This window comes from Haliotis rufescens, unplaced genomic scaffold (assembly GCF_023055435.1).
Source record: "Haliotis rufescens isolate VD_foot unplaced genomic scaffold, xgHalRufe1.0.p SCAF_1, whole genome shotgun sequence".
Lineage (NCBI taxonomy): Eukaryota > Metazoa > Mollusca > Gastropoda > Lepetellida > Haliotidae > Haliotis > Haliotis rufescens.
In genome coordinates this window covers 34,736,813-34,757,948 of record NW_025963779.1, presented here as the reverse complement: position 1 = coordinate 34,757,948, position 21,136 = coordinate 34,736,813, and the positions used below count along the sequence as shown (strand labels likewise).

Below are 21,136 nucleotides of genomic sequence, written 5' to 3'. Positions count from 1 at the left end.
GGAGCTGACATATTCAAAACTATGAGCACACACCCCTCACACCCACATCGAGTCTGGACCAAACAATCCAGTGATTGACACCATGAGCATCGATCCAAGCTATTGGGATACGATGACATGCATCAACCAAGTCAGGGAGCCTGACCGCCCGATCCCGTTAGACGCCTTTTACGACAAGCTTAGTGGCCTTTACGGCAAGCATGAGTTGCTGAAGACCTATTCTACCCCGGATCTTCACGGATGTTAACATCTTTGAGTGACATTGTGATGATCCTTGTTTAGACAAATGTTTGGCAGCCCAGAGAAGCCATAGGTTTGTAGGTCTAGTCGTGTTGTTTGGCATGAAGAATATGCACGTGCATCGGTACCATGGTTCTCGTGTGGTGCCCTACTGTTCTGTATTGGTACGCTTGTGTTAAGCATTTGGTAGCTTCTCTGTTGTGATGATTCCAAAAATGGTAATTTGGTACCAAATTACTATATACATGCTTCACATATTATGTGCTAATGTCCGCATATGTCAGACTGAGTATACATTAAATAAATATCATATTTGCGTTTCTATTTTAGGAGTGTAAATGTTTACAAACTGGTGGTAATATATCATATCATGGTGTCTATGTAGAGGGCCTTTAGACTGTCTCCCTGGCGGGTAGTCCCACCTTGTTTTTCTTGGAGTTTCCCCTTCAGTCAGCCCTCAAAATATAACATAGCGCGATAATGCCACGAAATCCTTGCATTGGTTACATATATTAATTTATTCATAAAAAGATACAAATGCTACACCATTGGAGTTGTGAAAATCGAGGAAAGGGTGCGTTTAAAAGTTTAACCACACTGAATACACGCTTGTTTTTTACCGAAAAATGACAAAATTATATTAACAAAATACTGTTTTTAAATATAGATAATTTGGTACATATGACAGCACATCTTAATACCTCGATAACATTCCTGAAAAGATAGCAATTCAAATAACAGGGTTTTTTTTATCTGCGGGACAGGCACAGCGCAGAAGACAAAAATTACATTCGGACAGGTAAAAATGTAGATACATATACACACAAACAAAATGCTAAACTATTGTTATGCAAAACATGCTTGTAAGATGCCAAGGAAGTATACAATATTACATAAGTTACAATACTAGCAACGTTCAGCTGGTTTGAAGTGTGACAGTGGTGGACGTTTCAGAAATGTGTTCCCCACTACCTCATCTTGATAGAGATTTTTCTCTCGAACATCAATGCGGAATGAACAGATGACAGATGACCAGCGATCGCTAGAAGTCGTGTTTATAACACGGAGCAGATGCCTTATATCGAGGGACAGGCTTCATCAGTAGATTATCATTAACAGAGACCAATATATGATCTCTCCAAGGAGGAAGACAAACGATTTCGAGTCTGGGGATATCAACTAAGGGGAACTAACTCTTACAGGACTAATAGACCAACATGTCATTCAAGCACAGTGAGACACCCTAACTTCCTCCACAACTTGTACTCGCCGTAGATTATCTAGTTCCCCTGCCCTAATGTTTCCCCTGAGTTTGCCCGTCGCGATGTACGGACTTCTATGTCATTTACTCACTGGTTGTGTGTGTCACTGCAGGAAGCGGCATATGTTTAGGCGATTATATATAACCGGCGCGTGCACGCTCCAGCCGCATGCGGCGGGATGAGACGGTGGACATGAAAACACTGAAACCCTGTGATACCACTGGACACGTATTGGCTGACGTTATGTAGGTACCGGTTGTACTACCTAAAAAAAGTTGTATTGCTGACAAAGAGCTTTGTATTCCACAGTGCTCACAATCAAAACTTTGCCTGTCTACAAGCTCGAGTTCAAGGAAGCAATAATATATTACCCTAATTACAAAAAAGTATGTATTTATTGATTAAATACCGTCATTACAGTGTTTAGGCCTCAAATGGACTAGAACACCACGGTCTCTGTGAAAACTACCTGACGTTATTACATAAGGGCTTTCCGATTTTTAGGTGAATGAGAATGACAATTACGAAGGTATTTCTTTTAAAACAATCCTGCCTGTTAAATCATACAGTCACAAACTTATCTACATTATACTTGGCCGAGAGAAGCGATGGGGTTCGAGAGTTAAGATATGTTGAATCATGTAGAATCATGTCTTGACTGTCAGACCCCATTGCGGCTCTCGGTTACAGTCGTGGAATTTCAGTCATTTTGTAAACCGCAGTTGTTTTCATGTTATGCAAGATGTCAACAATGGCTACATTAACAATTTCCAGACTCCGAGCCACTTTGATCACGTGACTACAGAAATGATGAGCAAAACAGATCACAATCATAAGCAAATTTCTTGATGTTTTCACTTCACCAAACATCCGGATACTTCGATAAAGGAGGATATTTACTTCGGGTTACCGGAAGTTGTTCAAAGGATGAGAAGAAGGCACTGATAGAGTTCGAGGTAAGGATAAACCGGCTACACCAGAAGCGCCGGATGTTGAATTTGAGAAAAGACATTAACTTCTGGTCGCGAAGGTCCCCACAAGAATTAGTGCGCCTGCCACACCCTCCAGTATTGCCCCCACAATGCACAGCGCGAACGCCCAGCTCAGGTAGCTGCTGTTGCTCCGGGAGGCGAAGATGATGGCGCCGACAATAATGGTTCCAACTGGAATAGACAGAACATAGGACATAAATTAGTGTTTGTTTGTTTGTTTGTTTGTTTGTTGTTTAACGACGCACACATCACTATTCCTGCCATATCTGTAAATAAACGGGATAATTCAAAGTCTGAACCAGACGATCAAGTGATTGACAGCATGAGTATTGATCTTCGCAATTGGGATTCGAAGACTTGCACTCATGAATCAACCGAGGTCAACGTACCTGACACCCCGATACCGTTAGACGCCTCTTACGACAAACACAGGTTGCTGGAAACCAATTCTAACCAGGATTATTCACGTGGACATACCTATGGGAGAGCGAGTTGGTTTTAACGACGCTTTGACAGATTCCCTTTTATCACGACGTATTACCACTTCACTAAACCCGATGAAGAGGCGTATGGCGCTGACAGACCAAATAGCATTATCGGGCAAATGTGTTTCATGATCCGAAGGTGTGCGAACTGAGGTACGGAACTCTACATAAGTCGAATCCCTAGCTCCTCCAACCACTTGTACCCATCTCAAATGTAAAAGATCGCAAGTTACGATCAACGTTACGGTTAGGCTACACTCCCGGGCAACAGCAAGTGTCCACGCATGTTTGGTGGTGAGTAACAAGTAAACAAACAAGAAATGGTTATTCGATGGTGGCGTATTTGATACGGGTATCACAGTGTGGTTTTGACCTAAACTTTGCAGTAAACTTTACAAACAAAAACACCTTCGAATATCTGTGTTTGTGCGCTACTGAATATTTGATAAAGCCAATGCTCTTATTTTGAAAAGAATTATCTTTGGAATGAATCTGTCAAACAAGAGGACTTACAGGCAACGAAGCAGGCCAGTGCGTTGACGATAGTGACGATCTTCTTGTTCCTGAGCGACTGCACGATGAGGGAGAGAAACAAGATGACAGCTGCTACTGCAATGGCGATCAACCCGACTGTCTCAAAAAACTGAGTCGCGCGTAGCCAGCCTAGAAGAAAAAAGAACAGTGAGTCTTTTCAGACCTGAATACAGTAAACATACGGTTATAACAAACTCAAAGGGACTACTAATTTTAGTTCGTTATAACCGTAGTTCGTTATAAGCATATATACAGCATAACTACAGCAGACAGTCGGGACCAAAAAAGTAAGTTCGTTATATCCGTCAGTTCGTTATAAGCGTGTCCGTTATAACCGTGGTTTACTGTATGTGTACTACATAAGGTGGGTTTTGGCAATGCCGAGGGACAATACAGACTGACAACGAGCATGAAATATAATCATGAAATCATAATACATTCCTCTCTTCTGATGGTGAGTTCACAAGGTCAGATAGAAGTAATGTAGACATGAATGACCATTCTTCATTCCATGGTCACGGGAAAGCGGGGAGTGGTGACGAAAGACATGATGACCTGTTCATGGGGCTATATGAAAACACCCAAAGTATTATGTTTCTGGTCCCCGCCTGCGTTACTTTCAATCCCCAGCGTCGAGCTTATGTTATTTTCTCTGACAAATAAGGCAGATAGAGAAGCCCACTTTTATAATCAAGTTTGTATTTGATAAAATTAAGTTTTAGTAAAAACACGACTAGTTGAAGCCAATGAGATTCTGTCCTTTCTGTCAATCTTGTATGGAGGATGAATGTCATATGTTTGTACTGTTATACTGATTTAAGGGAAGCATATATCCCACAGAAATACTTGCGTTTACTAAATTCATATTCATGTAAATCTAAGGATGGAAAAACGATTCTTTAGTCAGCTCTTTATATGCACTTCGCCGGCGAAAGAATGCTTTTTGTATCATGATTCCACTTCGTAAAATAATTGTGTACAACCACTTTGTCACATCAACAGCACATGTGTTTTGTGTGCATCATATTTTGTGCTGTGTTGTACTCACTGATATTATCTCCTTGTACTCTTGTTTTGTATAAGGGTCAGATGCCTTTAGTACAATCAAACATGTTGATCTTGACTCTGAGGTTTTGGTTAAAAATGTGTAACCACGAGCGAAGTTAAAGGGACGCATTTGAGCATGGATAATAACAACAATAGGATGACGTCACTTCGAGGAAAGAGGATCTCTCTATCTCTATCTCTCATCTCGTGACGTGGAAGAGGAGATATTTTCCTTTAAGGAAAATCTAAATTCTTCCCTCTATACAAAATTGACCTTTTCATACAGGGCTTCCTGCACGCCAACAAGATAAAGCAACAATATTTACAAATATTAAAAAACTCCATAAAATACTTGAACTTTTTTTTTAAATTTACGTACTGCTGAGATTTTATGAATTAATGAATACTCATTTTCTGTTGGACGTATTTGGTCTAACTTACAGGCGCATTAAAATATCAAATTTTAGACAACAAACATGGTGCCGAACGAAACAGGGAGGCGCGATCGCTTAGTCATATGACCATGACTGGTCACGGGAAAGCGGCGAGTGGTGACGAAAGACAGGATGACCTGTTCATGGGGCTACATGAAAACACCCAAAGTATTATGTTTCTGGTCCCCGCCTGCGTTACTTTCAATCCCCAGCGTCGAGGTTATGTTATCTTCAACTGACAAATAAGGCATGACATAGGCTCACTTCGTCCAGTAAGCTAAAAACATGAAAGCGTTCGTCGGCAAACTAATCCCGTATTGGTCCTCTTCCCTCGTCGTACTGTGTAAATGGTAAGGATTGCTTTTAGCGTGTTACGAATAGATGATTTCTGCACGTTGAGGTAATATGAATTTAGTGGTAATTCTAACCTCATCAGACTTACGTAGGAATGCACTTTTCGAATTTTCTGTTTTCGAAATTTATTTCAGTAAGATTTCATTTAAAACAAAAAAGCAGGTGAGATTTTTTCTTTGCTGCTTTATATAAAATATGTTAATGCCTTTAAAGAGAAATGAAATTTCCACAGTTTCGCTGTTTTTGTTGATCTGAAAATCAACTGATATGATTTATATCAGCCAAGGAAAAAAGTTAGACAAGTCAAAATGAATTCCAATCCCACCCTTGCCCTGGTCAGCAAAAGATCACGGTCACATGCGTTCATGGAAGTAAATAGTCCGGTAGTCTCGCATTTGACTACTGTTCAGCCACTAGATAACCTCTATACAGATAAACCATTCTTCTACATAGATGAACTATTCTTCTACACTGATAAACCTTTCTTCTACACATATAAACCATTCTTCTATACAGATAGACCATTCTTCTACGCAGATAAACCATTCTTCTACACAGATAAAACCATTCTTCTACACAGACAAACCATTCTTCTATACAGATAAACCATTTTTCTACACAGATAAACCATTTTTCTACACGGATAAACCATTTTTCTACACGGATAAACCATTCTTCTACACAGATAAACCATTCTTCTACATGGATAAACCATTTTTCTACACGGATAAACCATTCTTTTAAAAAGATAAACCATTCTTCTACACAGATAAACCATCTTCTTCATAGGGAGACAACATGGGGGCTTCTTTCATACATGTGTTCAGCGGACGAAGGCGTGTAGCAAACTCTAGAGATTTGTATGGTTTGTTTGTTTGTTTGTTTGTTGTTTAACGCAGCACTCGGTAGTATTCCAGCCATATGACGGCATTCTGTAAATAATCTAGTCTGGACCAGACAATCCAGTGATTGACAAAATGAGCATCGATCCACGCTTTTTATGATCTCGCGATCGAATCCCCGATTAATGTCGTTCATGATTCTTGGTATGGCAGTAGCTTACCCGTGCTCGCAGGTTTCGCCAAAGTAGTAAACGTCCAAGACCTGCATCACTTCGGACTTTCCTCCCACATCAGACCTCCTCCGTGGTCTTGTGGAGAGAGCGTCGTAGTGTGACGGATGTGGTAGTGATGCGTATATTGATATTGTTAGTGATCTATCGTTTTGTTAGTAACCGCCTACGTGGTCTAGTGGATAGTGCGTCTGCCAGGAGAGCGGAAGTTTGTGATTCGATCTCCGGCCGCGTCATACCAAAATACGTTGAAAGATGGCTTGTTTTTCCCTGCCTGGCGCTCGGCATTCAGGGGATAAAGCATGACTGTCGGATCTGAGTCAGTATAATGTGTCTGAGCTAGGTATCCACGTTACACTAAGGCATGGTATTTAAGAGAACTATCACTATAAAACCGTCATTAATCCCCACTTCACTTCACCTCCTTCCTCCTCAATGGGTCATGAGACACCTCACGAACTCACGCAGCGTTCAAAAACGGGTCTTCCTTGGCGGCCGCGACCAATAGCGACGGAACACTTCAGCCTGCTGTATATTATCACATATCTCCGGACATTTTACCGCATAATCCTACAACAATTGTATCGTGTCAACCTGATATACTAAGGAATCTGCACATCTGGTCTGTCTTACAGACCCTGATACAAATATATCAAATACAGCCCATGCAAGTCTATAATGTTTGGCAAGTCTAGATTTCTTCAGTATCAGTCTGTCTCTGATACAAATATATCAAATACAGCCCATGCAAGTCTATAATGTTTGGCAAGTCAAGATTTCTTCTGAAAATGAATATAGTCTCTGGGCTCCTTATTATTAATTTTTTATTAAGTTAACAACTGATATTTTTCTGTACGATAGGTTCATTTCAGAGACTAGAAGTTAGTCTACTTCACATCTTGAGTGATGAGTTTCATGATATAGGAAGTCAAACGATCATTTAACCAGCTGAACAGGTCCAACCAGAAAGACATGTGTTCCGAACTGTTTGACAGGTGCACGTACCAGTGCGTTTGACAGATGGGGAATGGGTTTTGTGGTTTGTTGTTAAATATCTTGCGATAAATATTGCCATAAATTTCGTTGACTGTGTAAAAGTTAAAGTAATCAGCATAACATCTGAAGTTAGCAAGTTTTAAAGACTGGATATGCGTAGAAAAAAACGCAAACATGGGGGACATACAAGTTGGGGACAAGTGATACTTGTACAATTATATTTGTGTAGCCATCAACTGGTATTTTGTGTAGGCATCAATAGATATTTGTGTAGCCATCAACTGGTATTTTGTGTAGCCATCGACTGGTATTTTGTGTAGCCTCACAAAGCTCCAGTCTACTGTCCATGTAGTCAGTGGGTCTGAAAATATCTCATAAATGATGCGGCCCGATAGTGGAACATCGTCGTCACGACTGCGGAAATGTCAGGCTTGTTGACCACATTTGTGCCTAGCCTCGCTCGGTATGTGTTGTTAATTGACATGTGACACTAAGATACTATTTCACTCCTGAAGGCAGTTGCCGGAGTATCACGGAATTCACTCGGCCATCCTCGTCTTTCCCGTCCGGGGCTGATTTCCGATGTGAGATATTTCCGATATGTTCGACCTCATGGTCTCGGCGTTGAAGAGAATCTTCGCCATAACTGAAGGTTCGGGAAGGATACAACCACACGAACACGAGCACAATTAAACGTTTGTTTATACATATAGTTGTGGGTGTGGGTGCAGTAAGATAGGTTTGTATGTATCTATGTATGTGATGTGTATGTGTGCGTGTGTGTGTGCTTGTGCATGTGTGCGTGCGTGTGGGTAGCTCCTTGTACTAGACCGCCCACTGAGATCCATGCCGTAGTTGCCCCACTCAGACGCAGGATACTGACTCCGACCAGTCCTTGTTTTGTCCCTTTAATGCCAAGCGCCAGGCAGGGAAACAACAAGTACCATCTTTCAACGTATTTTGGTATGACGCGGCATACGCTATATCCACCAAACCATAAATTGAATGACGTCATCCGTAGCCTATTGTTGAAGTTGAGTTTTCGATAGATAAAATGATCAGCGTGCCATACCCAAAATTAATGTTGTCTCATGTCTCGTAAAATAGTATAATACGATCTATGTTCATTCATTACTGTGCCACATGCTGTCTCTTAAAAATTCGTATGTTGACGAAAAGGTCGAGGTCAAACGAGGTCATGCCTACAGTTATCATAATTATTGGGCACACCTGAGAATGTTGATACACGCTTGAGAATATTTCTCCGACGGGCTTTCACAAAGACAGAGACTAATACTTCCTTAAGACAGGTGCCCATGTCAAGCCAATGTGATAGAGCACCTGTCTTTTTGACATACCGTACATAGCCGTCACTCACTCGGCTCACACCGACCTCCTAGTTCACCTCGGCATGAACAGGGAGGCATCCATTTTGAAAATGGATTAGTTTCACAATTCCACGTGACAGTCAAATTACAGAGAGTAAAGTGATAATCTAGCGTGTGGGCCTTTAATAAATGTTGCGCAATGTAAAATTGTACACCTAATTTCTACAATAAGACCACGAATAGGGGTTATATATCAAAATCGATCGTTGTGATCAGTAATCAGTTTTGACCTAAAGTATTGAATAATCTGGCAACACGTACATATATAGATCTCCCAGTGTTCCTTGTAAGTAAATCATGAGTGAGTGAGTATGGTTTTAAGCCGCTTTGAGAAATATTCCAGCAATATCGCGGCGGGAGACACCAGAAATGGGCTTCACACATTGTACCCATGTCGGGAATCGAACCCGGGTCTTCGGCGTGACGAGCGAACGCTTTAACCACTAGGCTACCCGACCGCCCCAAGTAAATCATGGACAGACCCAGGGTACGTTCAGATTCTACCTCAGCATCTGTAAACAGAGACCTGATATGACATCATCCCTTTTCGGTGATTGCTGTATCATCTCGTTCATTGTTTCAGTCTTATTCAAGAAGCGTGTCGGATCAAACTGTTGGGAATCCTTGCTAACAGTTTATGGACACATTTGCTGACACGTGGATGACATTTTGAAATTTGATGCATCACTGACAAACATTATGTCCTTTGCAATTCCCTATTTTGACTTACCATACGTTCCCGTGTGTTTTCTAGGTAAATGTTGACTTGTCTTTGCATGTGTTTGTGACAGGTGCCACTGGTGGGGCAGGATACGCTCACAGTTTCCCGAACACCTGGTATCATCAGTACACATGCATATGGTTTAGTTGGAATTGTACCATGGACTCTCCTTTTGGAGATTTCTTCTGATTATGGAAATGATTTTGTCGCTTTAATTCAAATCAGAAGAACCAGGTCCGTTAAAAATTTAATTGAGCGAATGGTTGTATCACCATGACACTTACAAGGAATGTGAGCCGACTTCAGTGGGCGTTGTACTGCCTATATTGTTAATTTCATCTTTGTCATCAGCTCAAACTCATGGTCCTGTTAGTTTCCTCCCTCTGTTGTAGTGAGTGAGTATGGTTTTACGCCGCTTTTAGCAATATTCCAGCAATATTACGGCGGGGGACACCAGAAATGGGCTTCACACATTGTACCCATGTCGGGAATCGAACCCGGGTCTTCGGCATGACGAGCGAACGCTTTAACCACTAGGCTAGCCGTCCCCCGCCGTGATATTGCTGGAATATTGCTAAAAGCGGCGTAAAACCATACTCACTCACTCACTCACTTAAAATGGTAAAAGACCTGACCGTTTAAAAATACTTTTTATCTCGAACAAACAAATAATCACAATATTCTACATGTAAACATATCTACAGAAGACTACGTTTTGCTGGTAGTCAAGAAATACGAAATACGACTGAATTAAGTCGTGTGTACAGTAAAACACCGTTAATTCGAACGGTGCAGTTCCAAATCAACGAATCACGACTACACAAGACGCCAACGCGCTACACAACGATCATTTCCCTCCTCTTTATCGGACGGTGGGGTAGCCTAGTGGTTAAAAGCGTTCGCTCGTCACTCCGAAGTACCGGGTTCGATTCCCCACATGGGTACAATGTGTGAAGTCCTTTTCTAGCGTTCCCTTCGTAATATTGCTGAAATATTGCTAAAAGCGTAGTAAAAACCATACTCAGTCTCTCATTGCTCCTTCAAGAGATAAATATGTCTGACTGAATAAATAGTCTGTCTTAAACAAAAGAATAATAAAATGGCCAGCTAAGAGCGCTACACGATGTATGTGAGCTGACATTTACTGAGAATGCAAGAACATATAATTAACCCGCATTACTCAGATAGCCGATATAGCATAATACATATACTTCTCCGCGGGAGAGCATACAACACTGCCGTATATAGCAATGTTAAAGAGATCTTTATCCACAAAGTAACTGCCATTGCAGCTAATTTTAGTCTGTGTGTAAAATAATTATTTCACAATCTTTACCACCATATAGTGACATAAAATGTCTGTATTCTGCCGCATTCTGACAGGTCTTTTGTTAGGAATAATCCTTTCATATTTTTATTATAATATGACCTTAATTGAAACGTCAACATAACAAGTTTCAATTGCAAGATATAGCCATGCTTGTTTGTTGTTGTTTAACACTACACTCAGCAATATTTCAGCTATACGATGGCGGTCTGTAAATAATCGAGCCTCGACCAGACAATCCAGTGATTGACATCATGCGCATCGATCTAGGCAGTTGGGATACGATGGCATGCATCAACCAAGTCACCGAGCCTGACCACCCGATCACGTTTGTCTCCTCTCACGGGTATAGCGATATGTGTGTTTGTGCGTGCGTGCGTGCGTGCGTGCGTGTGTGCATGCGTGCCTGTGTGTGTGCGTGCGTGCGTGCGTGCGTGCGTGCGTGCGTGCGTGTGTGTGTGTGTGCCCCCTTTTCTCCACTTTTATATATTTCCTGTTGTGGTGACCGTCTGTTACCAATGTGGAATTTTATTTGAGATTTGGCCGTCGGTTAGAACTGGCTTGTGCTTTAGCAGTGTATAGTATAGGCGTATAGGTAAAGCGAAATATAATGTAGAGGGTTCTCAAAGCTTGTCCTTGTGGAGACACATTATCACGTCACAGATATGGTGAGAGGACCACACCCCAACTTCAGATTATCTGCTGCCCTACAGGTACAGCGTTGAACTCCTACACATTAAGTTTCTGCTATCAGTGCGTTGCACGACACGACAAGCACATGCGCGAACAGCTTCAAGATAAGATGCGAAACACGGCTCTTAACGGAAATCATGTAAGTGAGTAGTTAGAATCTACATGTAGTCAAACAAACATTCATAAAACGAAAAGTGAATATTGTTTAACGCCACAGCCATCAACATTCAAGTAATATAACTGGGTTAATCTCGGTTAGGCAAACCAATGGTTGACAGCATGAGCAACTATTGATTGCATGCGTTGCTGACGCACAACCACTTCACGTCACACGTTATAAACCACCCGTCATTTATAACTATATTATTAAATGAGGACCTGTTCATAGTACCTCTGGGCTGTCGGGTAGCCTGGTGATTAAAGCGTTCAGTCGTCACGCCGAAGATCCGGGTTCGATGGGTACAATGTGTGAAGCCCATATCTGGTATCCCCCGCTGTGATATTGCTGGAATATTGCTAAAAGCGGCGTCAAACCTTACTCACTCACTCACTCATATTGTCGTTGAACTCTCGACTGGCACAGCTGTCAAAGGCGTCGCAATTCGCTCTGCAGACTTGCTAGATAACTATGATCGTGGGTTTGAATCCCGGTTCGAATTTATTTATTTATTTGTGTCAGCACCAAACTCCTGCTCACGAGTTTCACCAAAGTTGTAAACATCTAAGACTTACATCACTACGACTTTCCTCGCAAACCAAGCAGATTTAACAGAAATGCTGATCAAAGTAAACCTAAACCTAAAGATGAGTGAGTGAGTTGGGTTTTAACGTAGCTTGTAACATTATTCCGGTTATATCACGGCGTGTCAGCTTAATGTGGGAGGAAAGCCCAAAGTGATGCAGGTCTCAGACGTTTACTACTTCGGTGAAACCCAAGATCACGGCTATGGTGCTGACAAACCTAGAAACATCGAAACAGAAACAGGATTCGAACCCACAGCAATCATAGGTTTCTGGTGTGCCCAGGGGACGCAACTCCCCCTCCCCCCCCCCCCCCCCCCCCCCCTCAAAGATGAGTGCGGCATATATTTTGCAATAATACCACGAACGACGGGCATCGTCAATTGTACATGACGATCCTCCATCCCCCAAGAATACCCTTACACACGACCGATGTGCGGTGTACTGGTGAGACTTTTCGGTCGGCAGACACAACGCCGCACTGTAACTGGCGGAAGTAAAATAAGCCCTACTCCGTGCATGAACTTTGTGCGAACCTGCATTGCCTCATACTGAAGAACAGATATACCATACAAGGTCATTCGATCGTGACCAACTCGTGCATTTCCGGGACAAGCCTTTACGGAAAGGGACGAGAGATGACGAATTTCACAAGGCTGTGGCACGTGTTGGATGTCAAGCGAGGCATATCGCCGTGAGCGCGATGTAAACTGAGCGCTTATTGGTCTGAGTATCCGCTGGCTTCCCTCTCTGTGGAAGCAGCCCGCAGCTTGATTCGTTGGTTAAAAATAGCAAAGCGGTCGTGTGTATTCACGAGTGATGGAGGAACGTGGTGTACACATACCGAAACAGGCAATGTACCAATCCATCAATCGATCGATGTAGCTTTAAGAATATTATTCGTTACCACCACAACCACAGCGCCACCAAACCACGGATATATTTCCCGTCATGGTGGTATTGCCTCCAGGACTACAGGCTATAAAGTGTTGTGCAAGAACCTACAGATGGCTTCCATATACGTGATCCCAGATGCCCTTTGTTACAAGAGAAAATAAACAAAACTGTTTTCACTAACTCGGCTACCGGTTGAATGATATTGTCCTTGAGTAAAATGAGGTCAGAGATCAGGGGTCACAAAGGTCGTCAAAGGCTAGTCAGCCATCTTGGAATCAACTGCAATGCTAGCAGTGCTGCCTTGACCAAATACACGTGTCGAGTCGGTAAACAGGTGTGTTTGATGTGCAACGCGTTCGCAACAGTTGAACGGCCATCTCGCACTTAGAAATGGGTGATTCATAATGAGTTGCGTTATATCAGAGACCATATTATATGGCCTCTGGTTATATATAGTCATGTGAATTATTGTAATGGTATGACGAATGATGACTGTACAACACATATGGTTGCGTAATACGTGTGCCAGGAAATAGATCCTGAGAGACCTAGCACTGAAAGCGGGACAAGCTTCCGCAATCGTAAATGCATGTCATTACCAATATAAGAATACAAAAACAAGGCTAACTCGAAAATATAAGTTGGTAATCTCCAATTTATCGTAAAATGGCTCACACGCAAAAGTGTGGATAAAGTGAGGTAAAATTAGGTTAAACGTCGCGTCAAAGATTTTTGCACGTATATAGTTACGTGCATGCACATACGCGCGCGCGCGTGTGTGTGTGTGTGTGTGTGTGTGTATTAGTCCGGACTTATACCGATATTATAGTGCTAGCCCTCTGAGATACCATGCCGCAGTTTAACATGAATACCCCACTCCGACACAGCATACTGACTCCAAGCCGACCAGTCCTTATTTTAGCCCCTTACTTCCGAGCGCCAGGCAGGGTAACAAAAAATATCATCCTTTAACGTCCTGTGGTATGGTGCGGCCGGGGAGGACGTTTTCCACGAGACCACGTAGGCGATCACGTGTGGACTCTATGTCATAGACGTCAGTTGTCGTAAGGTGGAATCACATTAAAATGTCATTAAAACATATATTCACTTGAAGTTGTCGCTATACAATATTATATAGCAAAGTAAATGATTTATTTAGGGAAGTTTGGGTAGCATGTTTAAGCGTTCGTGCGTAACGCCAGACGCCCGGGTTTGACCCCCCAAATGGGTAAAATGTGTCAAGCTCATTTTCTGGTGTCCCTTGTGATATTGCTAAGTTTTGATAAAAGCGGTTTAAAACAACACTCACTCACTCACTCACTCACTCACTCACTCACTCACCATGTATCTGTTTTGTACCAGTGCGGAATTAGTCAAACATATCAACGTTACAAAGTGTCTTAACTTCGTCAGAACTTCCGTTTCTGAAAATAAAAACCGCTCGACCGAACACAACGTCTTAAGAGGGCGTCGGAGTTTGTAAGTCAACACATCAAACAGTTTTAATGATGCCTGACTCCAATCTCCCTGGCTTGCAGCCTGCCGGTATGGCCAGCCAGGCCAGGGGTCGCGGTCAGTTGAAGATGCAGCCGGGACAAGGTGATGTTGATTACTGGCATCAGCCTCAAGGCCATTGCGTAGGCAGGTGCCTGTTACCTCCATTCACTATCGACATATTTTACTTACATTCTTTTCACTAAATCTCATCTATTTGTGGGGAAAAGACTTTCAGTTTGTAAGTGCGGATATCGCCTAGGTACTGAATTCCAGAGACATAATGTATGTGTAAGGTGTTCAAAGCCCGAAGACCAGTAACCATAATGTTGATCTTCCCACTCTATAATTATTACCGATAATATCTGGGACCATATACTTGTTACGAGTCTGTCTCAGTCTAACATGTATAATGTATTACACACGTTACATGTATACTATGTACTATGTACTATATTCTATATACTATATACTATATTCGACATGGCAACTCAATTTCAAACTTGCGTTAGTAGCATATTGTGGAACATATTTCTATATGGGATTTATTAAGTTTAGATATTTTGTTTCGCAAAATACTCGAAAAAATCATTTGATCTCAGATTTTACTACAAAGACATGTTTGCTGGATAAGCTTGAATGCCCCTAAAAATGTGATTTTTTTAAAAATCGGCACCTCATATTTCAAAGGAAAAATGTGTCTGTCTTGAGGACGTGACTGAAAATTACTCGGTCTCAAAACGGGTTTAGTCTGCAATAATTAAAATATTAATACATGTAAATGGCCTACCAAATTAATTATATATTGTTTTGACGAAAAGTCATACTCACCGGGAACAGCCCTCGTATCAAGCCAATCTATACAGATTGATCCAGAACAAGATTTCCAAATTCCGATATGGGTTGTGAGAGAACTAATCCAGTAAGGGGATGCAAACCCTATGAGGTGACATAATCCGCCAAGAGGGATTAATATCATACACACTTTAATCCAGATTGACACGGATGAGAAGTCTGCCATGGTTCTTGCTTATGCTGCGCGCAGTGAATCACTTTACTCGCTGAGCAATGGCGACAAACAGAGGGGTAGAGAGTACGGTGTAGGAAGCGAGGGAGGGGCGGGCAACGCACTGCAGTGTTGCCGTTTTCAAGTTTTCCGCCTACGCCAGGGAATGTGCTAGTTTACACCGAGTGCCGCGGAATAATTGAAGTCACGACCACACCCCTAGTTAACAATACCACGCGAGTTTGATCGTTCAAAACTCAAGGTTTATTTTGGAGAAGTTGTATTTCCCAGTTGTTATAGCTGTGTTTAAAGAAAAGGCTGTTTTGAGTCGAGCTGACTTGATGCATGAAATGTGACAGTGTAGTATTCATTATTATCCGGGGTTTCGGAAAAAAGGAGAAATATGAAATGTTTCGCTTGGTGCGTGTTACGCTGTCGTACGTACCATGATACAAAAATATTTTTAAAACCCGAGAGGGTTGTCAAGATTGACTAATCAATTGTTTTATATTTTCCGATAAAACAATGAAGGGATTCTCTCCCTTACTTTCTGTTATATCTTAAAAGACAATTTAACTGTTTTAAATATATAATTTCCGTATTAATCGAAAATGTGTGTTTGGATATCAACGCTCAGGGATCATGAATAACGAAGTTTGTTCGTCTTGATCTGCGAAACATAAGAGTGACCCGGGGTTTTGAGATTAAAGGAGTTATAGTAAAAATATAAAAGATAGAGTATGAATGGTTTAATTTTCAGAAGTTTATTTCGATATAACCACACCTGTCATGAGGCACTTAATATCTAACTCTGTTATCCAGCGACTTATATCTAAATGCTATCATAATACACTGGATAATGAAGGATGACTAAATATATACGTAACACTGTACTTCAGTCATATGTATAATTCTATATATGATGAGCTGGAGTTGCGTGCAGGCTATACTATATATACTATTAGGTATATTACTGACCTGCAAGCCTTGTGTGCCGTGTGGCAGTATGAGATTACACAGTAAAAATATTTATACATCAAACAAGTAAACAGTATTATTCAGTTTCTTGTATATATTATATGTCTAAACGGAAGATTCCAAATCGCTCGATCAGGTATCGATATATTTTGTAACATCGTGCACTTGGCGAGCTTTCGCGATGCCTAGTGCAGACGGGGCATGCGACCTGATAAATTGTTTATGAAATACTGGCATTAAAAGCGGATATTTTCAAACATTTTGGTGAATGACATCACACCGAAGTTTCGGACTTCACGTGAAACGCTAGCCATTTGACTGTTGCTGAAAGACAGTCGCCCAGCTTACAGTGTAGGAGCGGTACAAACACAGGGAACCAGTCTGAGCTGAAATAGGACTTCGCAATCACCCCAAACGTTCACCTATTAAAGACAGTCACCCAGCTTACCGTGTAGGGGCGGTACAAACACAGGGAACCAGTCTGAGCTGAAACAGGACTTCGCAATCACCCCAAACTTTCATCTACTAAAGGTAGTCATCGATCGCTGATTTCAACCGCTGTTTGATCCCAAAACGAGGCTTTCGTACATTTGATTTTTTAACTTTGTCACCACCATCTCGCATGGCAAACTTAAGGGACAACTTCATTCCTTGATTTACTTGGCATTGGCTACTAAGCGTGAAGACCACAGATACTTACATATCTCTCTTCAGAGGTTCAGGACAATTTGTCAAAACAAGAAAGCAAATGTCCCCTGAAGTTGACTCAGAAAACAATATGTGAAATGCTGGACTTTTGGGGGTAGGGCATTTAGGAAAGAAATAAGCTTCCCCATGGACACCAGTTGTGCTCCCCTTCTTGCTGACCTGTTTCTTTATGCGTATGAATCGGAATTTCTGTTTGGATTGTCAACGTCAAAACAAGGCAATTTGGCCCAGACATTTAACTTAAGCTTCAGCTATATCCATGATCTGATTCCGTCCAATAACGGATAAATAGCCAGTTCCTTTCCACCGTTTTACCCACTTGAACCAGAAATAGAGGAGACCACATTTAGATATTCAGCAACCCATGCTTGTCCTTAGAGGTGACTAATCCTTGTAAGAGACGACTAACGGGATCGGGTGGTCAGGCTCGCTATCCCAACTGACTATCCCAATTGCTCGGATCGATGCTCATGATGTCAAGGACTGGATTGTTTGGTCCAGACTCGATTATTGACAGACCGCCGTCACATAGCTGGAATATTGCTGAGTGGGGCGATAAACAACAAACTAACATAACAACGCCATTGTTTGTTATATTCGCGGTGTTTTACGAGCGCTTCACTTTCAAACATTCACTTTCTGAGATTTTATGCAAAGTGCGGAACATATAAAAGTCGCAACCTAACCAAGCAAAGCCCTTAATATGTTGAGTGAGTGAGTATGGTTTTACGCTACTTTTAACAGTATTACATCCATATCATAACACTAGGCTTCACACATTGTACACATGTGGGGAATCGAACCCGCGTTTACGGCTTGACGAGCCAACGCTTTAACCACTACGTTACCCCGCGCCCCCTTTAACATGTTGAAAGACTAATATAAGAAATCAGAGTCGGGCTAGAATATTGTCTGAGAACAGTACCGTCCTGTTTGACGTACACGGTGTCCCCTACACCGGGCCACGAGGGACGATATGAGCTTAACGTCTAATACGGTATGTGTATTATAGCACCGGATGTTTTGTCTAAATTACCATGACGGAAATATAAATACCAGAAGTTTATGAAACCCTCGATCATTTTCAAAGATAATTAAGGAAATGACTTTGGACCCCTACCGTTGCAAACTGTTGGTCTGGCATTTCATACTTTCAACTCTTTCTTCAAAAACATCAACATTAAAAAAATCATAAACAATTTTCTTTGAAAAAGGCAAGGTTTGCATCTCAGTTTAAAAAAGCGATAACGAATTACCAAATTGAGGCTTTTTCACTTCGCATTGTGTATAGATACCGAGCGATAAGGTACAACTATTTTAGTGTAAAGATTCGCCAAAGTGTCACGTTCACTCGCGAGGTCGGTAAACTTAAGCGTGTGTTCTGAGGTACTGGGTTGGCTATAGATAAAATATATGTACACAGAAAATGATGAAGACACTTTCAGTTACAATAGGCTGGCATAACGCGAGTTACTGTTAACTCTCCGGGGACGGAAAACTAACGAGTACAATAACTGGGCATAATGCAACCTTTCTGGGACCGACCATTTGAAAATCTGGTGGGGGCTGGAATTTTTTATAGATATTCTACTACAGATGCAAAACCAGATATATACTGTAAACTACGTTTACAACGAACACGCTTTTACGAACTGACCGATATAACGAACTTATTTTTTAGTTCTGCACATTTGTTGCATATATGCTGTATATATATGCTTATAACGAATAAGGGTTATTACGAACTAAAATTAGTGGTCCCTTTGAGTTCGTTATAACCGTAGTTTACTGTACTCTTAAACAAAAGTGGGGGAATCTTGAAATATAAATGTTAATGCCAAGTATTAGAACAAAGATAAGTGTTAGCGACAAACATTTTATGCAAGACTGTTTATGTCTGTAGAACTAACACCCAAACACATCCTATAGTTTGCACGTGCCACAGGCAGTAGCGCCACACACGTGCATAATGTGTCATTCCTGATTTTGACACCTTCAAGGAAGATTTGTTGTAACGACGCAAACAGCAATATTCCAGCTAAATGACGGCGGTCTCTTTATTATCAAATTTGGACCACTCAATCCAGTGCTTGATATCATGATCCACGCAAATGAAACACGATGACATGCATCAAGCAAATCTCCCCTCTTGTCATAAAGTCTTGAGGAGAGTTTTTGGTAATATTCCAGTTATGGCGGCGGTCTGTCAATAATCGACCAAACAATTCAATGATTGACATCATGAGCATCGTTCCACGCAATTTGGATACGATGACATGCATCAACCAAGTAAGCAAGCCTGATCACCTGATCTCGTTAGTCGTGACAAATTTAGCGGTGGATCGGTTATGGTGTTAGTGGCATCACTATGATTGAGCGAACCACCCTCCATATTATGCAAGGAAGGGTCGCTGGACAATACTATCAGGACAACACATACTGACACCCTTAAAGTTTGTTGTCCCGTTTGCGAGGCGTGTTGGTCGACGTTTTGTCTTTCAGGGCGACAACGCCCGTGCTCAACGTGCACGAATCATCTGTGCTCACATCCAGCAGCACAACATCCATAGAATGAGCCCATACCTTTCCCCAATTGAGCACGTCCTGGACTTGACAGGGAAACGTGTGCGTTAACATCATAGGCCGCCGACTAGTTGACTGAACTTGGCCAGGCGCTGCAAGAGGAGTGGCACAGGCTCCCCAAATCGCCATTGGAAAACTCATATGCAGTTTACCTCGACTGAATGAATGTTTGACAAATCGTGACGGTATTAGGGACTACTGATCCCAAAACGTCACCTTCGAAATTTCCCATCTTTCCCCTATCGTCATCCACTGGTATACTTCACTTCCGGTTGTAGTGTGTTCCCATACTGTTATCAGTTTACGGTTTACTGTTATCATACAGCTATTACTACCTGTCTGCAACTAATATCACAATTTTGGAAATTTTAAATTATTTTTGAGTATCCCCTACTTACTACTAAGTAGATAGATTGTGTCGAACTCATTTGGGAGTCCCAAGTATCCAAATTAAGCATACAATTTTATTGATGTCGCGAACCCGGATAACTGAAACTGTTTTTCATGTCCCCGCGAGTTCAACAAGACGAGGTTCGGCTGTAGCTGGAATACCACTGAGTGCGGAGTTAAACAACAAATAAAGAACACAAAAAACCATGACCCCAAACTACAGAGATCGCTACTTTATAAACTAACCTTCGACATCGTCCTGACTCAGCACTTCGAAGCAGAAGGTCCGGAATAGCAGGAACTGGCACCTTCTCCATAGTCCGCTGTTGTTGCGTCCGTCATGAGCCCAGTTGGGACAGGAGAACCCGACTGTGTGAAACACCAACGCAGTGAGATGTAGAATTAAACACGCCTTCTGGTAGAGTGTGGATGTTTTTAGGGCATCAATTACTGGTAAGAAGCTCATTGTTGTCGCTGCCACATGGAATGTTCAGGGCATACTTTCATGAGGCCAGATGTTAATTTTCTCTGGTTCGCGGATATATTTCTTCGTACATAAAGAAAATAGTCTTCCTACATTTATCTTCGTACATAAACAAAATAGTCTTCCTACATTACCTTCAAAATCATATCTTTTGAACATTTTTTTTTCCTTTGAAAAGTATAAAAAGCATGGACAATTTCTAACCTGTGCATTTAGCCAAATGACGTTGCCTGTACATATAAGTGCAAGTCATACAACATTCATGTTAATCGTTATAATTGCTTTCGAAGTCTAAACGGAAACTGAGCAT

At 41.7% G+C, this 21,136-nt stretch overlaps 1 protein-coding gene across 2 annotated transcripts; it reads right to left on the bottom strand.

Moving 5' to 3' along the window:
• Positions 1-739: 739 nt before the first annotated feature.
• Positions 740-20,843, bottom strand: LOC124139478. 2 transcript variants are annotated; one of them, XM_046506558.2, is made up of 3 exons: positions 20,589-20,843; positions 3,493-3,642; positions 740-2,665 (listed from the first exon to the last, which is right to left on the bottom strand). In XM_046506558.2, exons 1-3 carry the CDS (start codon positions 20,806-20,808, stop codon positions 2,514-2,516), a joined length of 522 nt encoding a protein of 173 aa, XP_046362514.2. In that variant the 5' UTR covers positions 20,809-20,843; the 3' UTR covers positions 740-2,513. The 2 variants fall into 2 exon arrangements, with proteins under 2 accessions (XP_046362514.2, XP_046362515.1); XM_046506559.2 differs by lacking the exon at positions 20,589-20,843 and adding an exon at positions 15,509-15,850.
• Positions 20,844-21,136: the final 293 nt, after the last annotated feature.